This window comes from Lolium rigidum, chromosome 6 (assembly GCF_022539505.1).
Source record: "Lolium rigidum isolate FL_2022 chromosome 6, APGP_CSIRO_Lrig_0.1, whole genome shotgun sequence".
In the NCBI taxonomy this organism is placed as follows: Eukaryota; Viridiplantae; Streptophyta; class Magnoliopsida; order Poales; family Poaceae; genus Lolium; species Lolium rigidum.
In genome coordinates, this window is record NC_061513.1 from 256,155,414 (window position 1) to 256,166,785 (window position 11,372).

The 11,372-nt window shown below is 48.2% G+C and overlaps 3 protein-coding genes across 3 annotated transcripts; 2 read left to right on the plus strand and 1 right to left on the minus strand.

The window, feature by feature from the left end:
• Positions 1–232: 232 nt before the first annotated feature.
• Positions 233–3,221, plus strand: LOC124660628 (RAP domain-containing protein, chloroplastic-like). Its single transcript, XM_047198460.1, has 3 exons — positions 233–2,013; positions 2,140–2,222; positions 2,745–3,221. The coding sequence occupies exons 1-3, from the start codon at positions 273–275 to the stop codon at positions 2,814–2,816; spliced, it is 1,896 nt and encodes a 631-aa protein (XP_047054416.1). The 5' UTR covers positions 233–272; the 3' UTR covers positions 2,817–3,221.
• On the minus strand, positions 3,200–5,407 carry LOC124660630 (probable uridine nucleosidase 2). Its single transcript, XM_047198461.1, has 7 exons — positions 5,213–5,407; positions 4,974–5,089; positions 4,829–4,888; positions 4,408–4,698; positions 4,093–4,189; positions 3,746–3,853; positions 3,200–3,623 (listed from the first exon to the last, which is right to left on the minus strand). Exons 1-7 carry the CDS (start codon positions 5,268–5,270, stop codon positions 3,376–3,378), a joined length of 978 nt encoding a protein of 325 aa, XP_047054417.1. The 5' UTR covers positions 5,271–5,407; the 3' UTR covers positions 3,200–3,375.
• A 4,669-nt stretch (positions 5,408–10,076) lies between these two features.
• LOC124666374 (2-alkenal reductase (NADP(+)-dependent)-like) lies at positions 10,077–11,165 on the plus strand. The gene has a single exon (XM_047203705.1). The coding sequence runs from the start codon at positions 10,082–10,084 to the stop codon at positions 11,159–11,161; it is 1,080 nt and encodes a 359-aa protein (XP_047059661.1). The 5' UTR covers positions 10,077–10,081; the 3' UTR covers positions 11,162–11,165.
• Positions 11,166–11,372: the final 207 nt, after the last annotated feature.

Sequence of the window (11,372 nt, forward strand, 5' to 3'; positions counted from 1 at the left end):
CTACTCATGCATTTTTAGATCTAACAGAAAGAACTAGCGGCCGAAACGGAGCAGCAAGCATTGATTATCGCCGCCCAGATGGGACCATGCACTGTTCAGAAAAATCAGATACAAAGGGGATACATAGCTGAATACGCTGCAACGCAGAATGTGATTGGTTGTGAAATCAGGAGCATCTAGACCCGAGATCAGAAACGAATTTTCGGTTTATTACTTTACAACTTTATCCAAAGCCTCCTGGGTTTCTTCTATCCACCTCTGTTCCGGCGCCAATGGAAGCTGCTGCTGCTTCTCTCCTTGGCTCTCTTCCCCGAAACACCGCCGGCGGCATCAGCTTCCCCGTGCTGTCGTCCAACAACCCGTACCACCATGCCCAGCTCCACCACCCCTTCTCCAGCCTCCTCAGCATCAACCTCACGCGATGCACTTCTCGCCTCCCACCTTGCCGCGTCTCCCTGAAAGAGGACGATGCCACGCCGCAATGGCAGCTTGACTTCCTGGGGCCTGACCCTCAGCTGCGGTCCGACGAGGAGGATGACCCGCTCCCCGCCGCGAGCAACGACTGGTGCGTCCGCGCGCGCCGTTCCGCGCTGCGCTCCATCGAGGCACGAGGCCTCTCGCCCGCGCTCGAGAGGATGGTCTCCCCGCCCAAGAAAATCAAGAACAAGAAGAAGAAGAAGCAGAAGAAGATTCTCAGCAAGAAGCCCCGCAAGGACGACGAGCTGCTAGGTGAGGACGAGGTCGATGGTGATGTGGAGGAGATCTTCTCCGTGGAAGACGACCTGGACCTCAGGGTCGCGCAGCTCGCGGACGGGGTGTTCGACGAAAAGCGCCAGAGGAACAGGGAGCACTTCATCCAGACGCTCTCCAGCTTCTCGGCTGCGCCGTCGAACAGAAACAAGGAGGTTTCCCTCAACAGGGACATCGTCCAGGCTCAGACCGCCGAGGAGGTGCTCGCGCTCACCGCGGAGGTCATCGCAGCCGTCGCCAAAGGTCTCAGCCCCTCGCCACTCACGGCACTCAACATCGCCACTGCGCTCCACCGCATTGCCAAGAACATGGAGTCGGTGTCCATGATGCAGACGCACCGGCTCGCCTTCGCACGGCACAGGGACATGTCCATGCTTGTCGGGCTGGCAATGTTGTCCCTCCCGGAGTGCTCGCCGCAGGGCATCTCTAACATCTCCTGGGCCTTGTCCAAGATTGGAGGAGACTTGCTTTACTTGCCGGAGATGGATAGGATTGCCGACGTGGCCATTTCCAAGGTCGAAGATTTTAACGCACAGAATGTTGCCAATATCGCTGGAGCATTTGCTTCCATGCGCCAATCAGCACCAGACCTTTTCTCTGCATTGGCGCAGAGAGCAGCACAATTGGTGCACACATTCAAGGAGCAAGAGCTTGCTCAATTCTTGTGGGGGTGTGCTTCTCTTAATGAATGCCCATATCCTTTGCTCGATGCACTTGATGCTGCTTTCCAGGATGCTGCCAGCTTCAAATGTCATTTAGACATGCCTCAGAGCGGTGCCAAAGATGTTTTGAGCGAAGAATATGGTAACAATTCTCATGCTCTCAACCTTAGTCGAGATCAGCTTGGCAATATTGCTTGGTCCTATGCAGTTCTTGGGCAACTGGACCGCCAGTTCTTCTCGCATATCTGGAGAACTCTGAGTCAATACGAAGAGCAGCGAGTCTCTGATCAGTATAGGGAAGATATAATGTTTTCATCCCAGGTTTATCTCGCAAATCAATCTTTGAAGGTTGAGTACCCACATCTTGATATGGCCTTAAGAGGTTATCTGGAAGAAAAATTAGCAAAAGTGGTGAAAAGCAAACGGTTCAATCAGAAGACAACCTCCTTATTTCAGAAGGATGTTGGCCGTCTTCTTTATACTACTGACCATGAATGGGTTAAAGAATTCACAGTTGATGGTTACACTGTTGACGCAGCACTAGTTGATGAGAAGCTTGCTCTTGAGATAGACGGGACAACACACTTCTCAAGAAATTTAGGTATTTTTTGTTGCTCTCAATCTTTATGTAACATTTCTGATAGAGTTATAGGCTGTCCATTTTTTTCTTGTTCCCCTACTTTAGTCTCAAAAGAGAAACTAATACTGATTTGTACTTATTTTGCAGGCACACCACTAGGCCACACATCATTTAAAAGGCGTTACATAACCGCTGCTGGATGGAAACTAGTTCCCTTGTCTCACCAAGAGGTTAGTCTTAGTTGGAATATGGTAATCACTAGTAATTAAATTATAACAATTTGCCAAAAAAATATACCTATTGTTTAATCTGTTGATTGTTCACATTTATATCCACTACTCCATAGCATGTGACATTTCTAGAGTTTCATATGCCACTGTCTGAAATAACATGCTCACTTGATGTTTGTATAATTCATTTGAAATTACAATCTCAAGTAATTTACACGAGAACACCATGCGGATTGTTTTTCTTCATTAACTTTTGTCTATTATCAAATTTTTTTCAAATAGAAAGAAACTTCTCTCTTTTATTTCATGTTTATTGGTGCACTTGTACGAACTTTTCGAAGGAAAGAAACAAAATGTAGCTGTTCTGCACTTTGTGCTCTCATCTGAACTTTCTGGAAATTTGACATATCTCGACAGGAGTTTCAGTATTAGTTCTGGAATCCATTGAATAGGTGGCAAAAACATATTTTTGTAATGCTTAGCGTGATGATATATTAAGAGTTTGTTTTCCCTAATAATCAGTGGGAGGAGCTTCAAGGTGAGTCCGAGCAAATGGAGTATTTGAGGAGAATTTTGGGCATCGATGCAGAATAATTACAACAGCTGGACGTTTGACAACTTGAGCTTGGTCACATTGAAGAATGCCCATGGAACCCCATTTCCACTCAAGAATTGGTTATCCATCTTTCAGCTTTGCAGGATACCAGTGTTTTATTGGGCGCAACATGCCACTTGAAGGATTGGCATGTCAAAAGCAGTGTGATGAGAAATAGTTTTGCATCTTTTCTAGAAAGCATGTGAAATGTATGTGTAGCCTGAACTATTTTTTATCATATACTAATATTTGGGGAGCTGTTTGGTACTGAAACATATAAGATGTATCAGGTTACAGTATGTTATCCTGACTGAAAACTCCTGGAGAAAACACAGCAGTGTCACTTGTACAACATATGATTGTTTCAATAGTGCATCGAGGATTGAATCAGACTATAAGCTGGATGATATGTTGAACTGCAAATGTTCAAGTCTTGAACTACAATACAAAGAGGAACATGATTCATTTCATTCCCATAAGGTAACAAGTACAGAATGTAACATTGACTAATATATTCTTGGTCGCAGCATTGCGAACATAAAATGTCTACATAATGTTTTAATCATCCATGATAAGCCTCTGCATCATGAGCTCCACAACTGCTGGGGCATCAACTGTGACGGCAACCTTCACGGTCGGCTTACCGCTCCATGCTGTTATCTCCCCATACGTTTTCTTGGTATTGTCGAAAACTGTTAGACCTTTCGTGATTCCATCTGTCTGAACCCTCACCACTCCTTCCGTGTAAGTCATCAGTGATGGATTTACGGCAGCAAGAAGAGCCGTTGGATCATGAAGATACACTCCTGCAACCATTTCATCATACTCGCAAAATCAGTCATTCATTCTCTTGTCTGTCTGCTAGAACAATGTTAATCGTTCAGTTTTTCATCTTCAAGTATGTATATCAACCCAACTGGTTCTTTACCTTTTGTGGAGTACGCGTCCATGTGGTAATCATAATAAAGACCCAGTATCTTGCACAAATAGCGAGCATATTTGCTGTCAGACTGTTCAAGCTTCTTTCGGTCAACATCTACAGACACGGTGAGGGGAGCGACATGTCAAAATATGTGGTGTTGTAATACATGGAAACTGCTAGGGTCAAATGTAGATTCATCCAACCAAATGGGATACATCTATGCATCCTAACCGTCTGTAGTCATTCATGATTGCATTTTAGTTGAAATAGTACCATTGAATCCAAGCAATAATTACATTCATGTCTCTCCAAAATGTGCATGTCAAAGAATATCTTGTAAGCTAGAGGATTACCAGAAAGAACTACTTGGTGAGTTATGTTTATTCCCACGGCCAATATATCAGCACCACAGGTGAAAACTATATCAGCAGCATCAGGATCACCAAATATCTGCCAATAAACATAACCAATCAATTAGTGATGAAGGCATGATGAAGAATTCTTGAAACTGCAGCATGGAATATGTAAACCAAAGCTGTATAGATAGATGCAACGATGATCTCAAAATTTTCACGGGAAGCACGGTACCACAGCTTATAATTTTTGAAGGTAATGAATTATGCGTATTAGCAGTGGAAGAATTGTGTTTTACAGGAGGAGCGACTCACATTTGCCTCGGCTGCAGGGTTGACGTTTCCATTAACTGAATATGCGCCACCGAGAATAACAATCTGCCCAATCTTGCTGGCGAAAGACGGGTCAAGCTCAACAGCCAGCGCAAGGTTGGTGAGCGGGCCGAGGGCGACGACGGTGACTTGACCAGGGTAGAGATTCGCCTGCTCGACAAGGAAGGCAGCGGCAGATTGATCTACGGGCTTGCCGGCTGGTGGAGGGAAGTTCTGGTTGCCGAGGCCGTCTGAACCATGAACGAAGCTCGCAATCCGTAGCTTGGTGGCTTTCTGAATTTGTTTGTTCATTCCAAGAGCACATATAGATTCAGTAAAGCTTAGCAAGGACTTCACTCTATTGGTTTGCCTTGTGAACGAGATGCTACTCCACACACATACTGTAATTGGATCAGTGATGTACCTTGACTGTGACATGGGATCCCTCTGCGACGGGGATGTCAGTCCTCCCAGCAGCCTCTAGCTGAAAACCATACAAATCAACTTAATCAGGACCAGATTTATTCAGATCGTTCCATCAAGACTGAAGAACAGGGAAGCTGACTGACGAGGTGTAGCGCGTTGCGCGTGGCGAGGGACGTGTAGACATTGCCGAAGATGGTGGTGAGCCCAATCACCTCCAGCTCCGGCGACCTCAGCGCCACGAAGATGGCCATGGCGTCATCTGCAGCTCACCGATCGATTCGCCCATCGCGATGCAAGATTGGTTAGTCCGGCCGTCCGTCTCCATTCATTCAGAGAAGGGTAGATCGACAGGACTAGGGGAAGAAGATGGATGGATACTGACCAATTCCTGGGTCGGTGTCGATGATGACCTTCTTCTTCGGAGGCGGTGATGCGGCCATCGACAACGCCGGATTGGATTCTTGGATCGGGCGCTCCCAAGACGAAGAAGATGCACAGTTGTACACGTCTCCCTCCCAAGGCAGTGCCGGCGCGGCGCTGACTCCTCCCACTCCCTAGCGAAGAGGACGGTTGTTGCTTGCAGCCTTGTGGAACGATGAGTACTATATTTTACTCCCTCCGTCCCAATTTAATTAACTTGCCTGTAATTTTGCGCAAAACCCCCTACCATTTTCTGCCTGCTACCCGTCTGTCCCCGCCGATTGACCCGACTCACACGCGTCCCCAACTCCTCATCCACTCCAGCAGCCAGTCCCTCGGGTAGCTAGCTCGCACCAAGAAACGCATACATCCATCCAGAAAGCTCTACTCGATCGGCCTCTAGGTGGGGAGTCAACCAAGATCATCCACACGAGGCAGGCGCCGCGACTTAGTTTACTCAGCTCTGCGCGCCATGGGCATGCTCTTCTCGTGTCCGGTGGAGGTCGACGACGAATGCGGCGGCCTCATCGCCGATGGCTCCGGCGGCGCGGGAGACGCGGCGGCGACGGTCCTCAAGGCGTCGCTGAGCTCCGGCAAGCTCCGGATCGAGGGCTCCCTCAGCTTCAAGCGGGAGCAGCAGAGCCCTGGCGCCGGCTCGCTCCAGGTCGAGACCAAGATCTCCATCAGCACCACCTCGCCCCGCGCCGACGCGCTCGACGCGGTCACCGCGCCGCTGCCGGTACCGATGGCGCCGAGGGAGCTCGTCCGGACCTGGTTCGACGCTCGGATGGAGGGGCGGCTCTCCGACCTGGTTCGACGCTCGGATGGAGGGGCGGAAGCGCGTGCTGGCGAAGACGCGAGGCGCCGATCCGACCAGCGGCGTTGCGGTCGGACGGAGTCCGCCGCCTAGCCCGACGACGGGCGTCGCGCCGCAACGGAAGGCGCCGCCCGCTCCCCCCACGGCCGTCGCGCTCCGGCGGAACCGCCTGCGTCGCGGCCCAGCGAGAACGCCATTGCTGCGGATGGTGGTGGGCCCCGGCAAGGTGGATCTGGACAAACTAGGAGTGTGCTATCAATATTTTCAATTAGTTAGGACTAAAATGTAATATTGCTTTTCTGAAACGTTTCCCCCTCCCCAAGTTAATTAAATTGGGACAGAGGGAGTACTTCAGAAAAAAGATTGGCGTCCAGAATATTTTCTCTATCAGCTGAAGGCGCTCTATTCCATAGTTTTAATCCTGGTTTTAGTTACTCATGAAGGTTACTAATCCATGAGGACAGTCTAACAAACAATTAGTGTACATTATTTAAAGATGAAGATTGCTAGTCCATGAGGTGCGACCATACACTTCACATTATTTTATTTCCTTAGCCGCCCAAATAATCGTCACAAAGCATCCACTACTATGTTGAGCAAAAGCAGATATTGTAGGTCCCAGTTAGAGATTCTTAGAAATTCGAAAAAAATCAAGTTTTCTCTGTGGTGAACCGTAAAAGATTTGATCCATATTCACATGCACGAATTCTTTGTAAATGAATAAATTACTTAAATAAGCTATTATAAGGAATGTTAAGCAAAAGAAAGTTTCCATTGTTAGATGGATCTATTTTTTAGCCTGCCAAATCTGCCCCTGTGTGAAAAAAGTACTCTTTAACTCAGTTAGTATTGATCAAACTGGGACGTATCGCACTTTCACCGCCGCCGAAAGAAAAAGAGCCACCGTCTCCACCTCCTACTTCACCATAGATCTGTTCCCCCTCCTCCGATCAAAGAAAAAGAGCCACCGTCTCCACCTCCTACTTCACCATAGATCTGTTCCCCTCCTCCGATCAAAGAAAAAGAGCCACCGTCTCCACCTCCTACTTCACCATAGATCTGTTCCCCCTCCTCCGATCAGTCTCGTCGGTGTAATTAAGGAGGGGCGAGGAACCCGTTTGAGTGGAGGTTTCAATAAAAGTAGTGTTTTTCTATAAGATTAGGTTAGGGTTTTAGGTAGTAATCTTGTTTTGGTTCCTAAATCAATAAAGATGACATCGTCTACAATAATTGATCTTCTGCCCATTTTTCGACGAGATGTTGTTCCCGGTGTCAATTGATGGTGTTGGAAGATTAAATTCTCTATGTGTGGTTCTTTGGATGTTGCATCGAAGGATCGATCTAGGGTCATTTCCCATGGTTGTCGCAAGGTTGTTTGTCCTCGTAATATTTGTCCTGTCTGCTACATCCTCGATAATAGTGATTCGTAAGTTTCCGGCAACGTCGACCAAGCTGTTAGGTTGCTTTTCCCTGATATACTGGTGTTGGTACTCTGACCGATGGTGACTGACTACTTCAATAGTTGTGTGTGTGTGCATGTAGTATTGACATTGCGGCTCAAAAATATACGAGAGAACTTTCTTTGATATTTTGGTTTGGTATCTATCTTCAGCTGCCACCAGAAAAGTACAAGGTTGTGTCATGAAAGAACAAAGAGTTTATAAACCTTGAATATTTGTTGGTTTTTTTCATACTTTATTTCGTAATAGTTGAAGTTAGCTGGTGTCTCATTACCATGTACTATTTATTAGTATATATTATAAATATGTGTGGTATTGATTGTCAAAAAAATACTAATCAATCTAATCTGTTGAATGGACTCGGTTAATATGTTTGAGTCCCTACCATAAAAAGCCTCCTATTATTGGCACGTGGTGCACGCTCCAGGCAAGCCAACAACAAGTTGATGGAGCACCAGCGGCCAGCGCACTGGAGTGTGGACCATTGAGCATCATCCTCGTCTCCACTCTTCCGGGACAACACATAAAAAAAAAATGATTTCCAACGTGGGAGGGGCCACGTGGTATTTTTGATAGCAGGGGTACAACATCACCGAAATTGCAAGCATGAGGACTTGAACTCGGGTGGGTGGGAAGGCATCAGCCCCTCCCCACCACTAGGCTATGCCTTAGTCTGTTCCGGGACAACACATACTACTGTACTACTGTATATATTGCATCGAAATTGCAAAGCAGGACTTGGATAATGTACCCAAGCAAGTCAATCCACACCGGATTATCGATCGTCGGAACCCATGGCGAAGCTACTGAAGAGCCGGCGCGTGATCCTCAAGGAGTACGTGGAGGGCTACCCGACAGAGGAGCACACGGAGCTGATGCCGGCCGCCAACGTCGACGAGGCCGCGGCGCCGGAGGAAGGGTCGTCGGTGCTGCTGAAGAACCTGTACCTCTCCTGACTCCTGAGACCCCTACAGCGTCATCAAGCCGCCCTTCACGGGCCTCCTCGCCAAGATCCGACCCGACCACCACCGGAATCGTTTTCCTCTTGGTCCGTCCCTGCTCCCTCAGTCGCATGTCTTAACTTTATCTAAATTACTAAATTAGAATGTATCTACTTCCTTAGTTGATGAACAAGTGTACTTCTAAGAAATACTATGAGACACCTTAGTTCTCTCATCTTTTATGAGTTTCCACTCTATTAATTAAAGGAAAGAAATGATGATTGGTGGTTGAGGTGAAGGAGAGAGGATTGGAGGAGGAAGTTGGGGAGTGATTAGGAGGAGCCAATTGCATTAGTAATGTAGATGTATACTTTTTTGGGACAAATTTTGAATCTAGAAATGCACTTATTTGAAAACGTATCTAAATTTGGACAAAGTTTTTTATGTGGGGAGAGGGTAATTAGGATGACCAATGAACTAGCTCGTTTGACTAGGAGGAACCTTCATTCAACATTTCGGCTTTTTTTCAGTTAGATGACCCTTCTCCCATCATGTGTTAGAATGTCGTTTGTTCGGTAAATTGTTTTTATTTGTTTGTTTGAAGAAAAGCATGTTCAGTCTCGCATGACCATGAAAGTAGGGCGTTCTTACCGACCTGCCGTTGTTAGTATTTTTTTCCTTTCTCAGTATTTTTTGGGTTTGGTTAATGGTTACTCCGCGGTCGTAGCATGCCTGTTCTACTGTGTAGTTGCTATATTAATATAGAGGAGCCAAAATGAGAATGGACTTTTGGTAGCTCGGGCTACATGTAGACCAATTTCTGAACCTATGAAAATTTTATTTTAAATATGTTAAAAAAGTTCCAAAAAATTATATTAACATACAGAATGTTGAAATCTATTGGTGTGTAAATTTTCAGATTGAAATATGTCGTATTTTGGGCTCGGCAAAAATAACAAATCTTGATTTCCGCATTGATGAACAGTAATGAACAGTACACTAATATATAGATTTCGTCATTTTGTGAGACTTCGTTATTTTTACAGAGGGCAATATATGATGTATTTCAATCTGAAAATTTATACACAGATATATTTTAACATTCTCTACGTCTATATATTTTTCAAAAAATTTAAAACTTTGAAATCAGAAATTTTGAAATTCAAAAAAGGAAAAACAAAACCGGGCTACATGTAGGCCAGGCTACATTTGATGTTTTGGAGCAGAAGTTTATTTTAAAAAAAGCGGTGTGTGCTTTGAAGCGATTAGCCACTAGTCTGATGCAACTGACATAGTGTGCGTGTGGTGCAGCGTGTGCATTAAGCCAATTTAACATGAGTTAACCAAGAGGTTGGTGTGAAATGAGTTGAGTTGCCGGCCCAGCCAAAAGCTTCAGTTACTAGCACGTGTTGCGCGTTGCAGGCCAAGCCAACAAGTGGTCGGAAATAGACAAGTGGAGGGAGCAGCAGCGGCCAGCGCACTGGAGTGTGGACCATCGAGCATCATCGTCGTCTCCCTCCCGGGACACGCAGCTAATACTATCGCATCCAGATTGCATAGCAGGACTAGCAAGTCAATTCACATCACACCGGATCCATCGATCGTCGGAAACCATGGCGGATCAGCTCAAGAGCCGGCGCGTGATCCTCAAGGAGTACGTGGAGGGCTACCCGACGGAGGAGCACATGGAGCTCCTCCCGGCCACCGACGTCGACGATGCCGCGGCAGCGGCGGAGGACGGGTCGGTGCTGGTGAAGAACCTGTACCTCTCCTGCGACCCGTACATGCGGCCCAAGATGTCCCGCCCGGTCGGCCAGTCCTCCTACACCTCCGCCTTCGTCCCGGGCGCCGCCATCACCGGCTACGGCGTCGCGCAGGTGGTCCGCTCCACCCACCCCGCCCTCGCCCCCGGCGACCTCGTGCGGGGCATCACGGGCTGGGAGGACTACAGCGTCATCAAGCCGCCCTTCACGGGCCTCCTCGCCAAGATCCAACCCGACCACCACGGCGTGCCGCTGTCCTACTACACGGGCATCCTCGGCATGCCGGGCCTGACCGCGTACGTGGGGTTCCACCGCATCTGCTCCCCGAAGGCCGGCGAGGCGGTGTTCGTGTCCGCCGCCTCCGGCGCCGTGGGCCAGCTGGTGGGGCAGCTCGCGAGGCTCGCGGGGTGCCGCGTGGTCGGCAGCGCCGGGTCGGACGAGAAGGTGGAGCTGCTGAAGAGCAAGTTCGGCTTCCACGACGCGTTCAACTACAAGGCCGAGGACGGCGACCTCGCCGGCGCTCTCAAACAACGCTTCCCCGACGGCATCGACGTCTACTTCGAGAACGTCGGCGGGAAGATGCTCGAGGCCGTGCTGCTCAACATGAGGACGCACGGCCGCATCGCCGTCTGCGGCCTCATCTCGCAGTACAACCTCACGCCGGGCGAGAAGGAGGGCGCCGCCGGCGTGCGCAACCTCGAGTGCGTGGTCACGAAGCGGATCCGGATGCAGGGGTTCATCGAGCCCGACCACAAGCACGTGTACCCGGAGTACGAGGCCTGGGTGGTGCCGCACATCAAGGAAGGCAGGGTCGTCTACGTCGAGGACGTCGCCGAGGGGCTGGAGGCCGCGCCCAGGGCGCTCATCGGACTCTTCCATGGCCGCAACGTCGGCAAGCAGGTCGTCAGCATCGCTGCTCCACAGACTTAGTTACCTCATGAATCATTTCGTGATGAACGAGTTGGTGTGCATCTAGTTATGCAAAGACCGATTGTAATGTTTAAACCATTCGAATAATAAATAATCCTTTATCGAAAAAAGTAATCATTCAGAGATTGTAAATCGATAGATAGTCGTGCGTCCACAATAAACAAATCAAGTTATGGTTGTGTAATCTAAATTCTGACATGCACAAAACAAT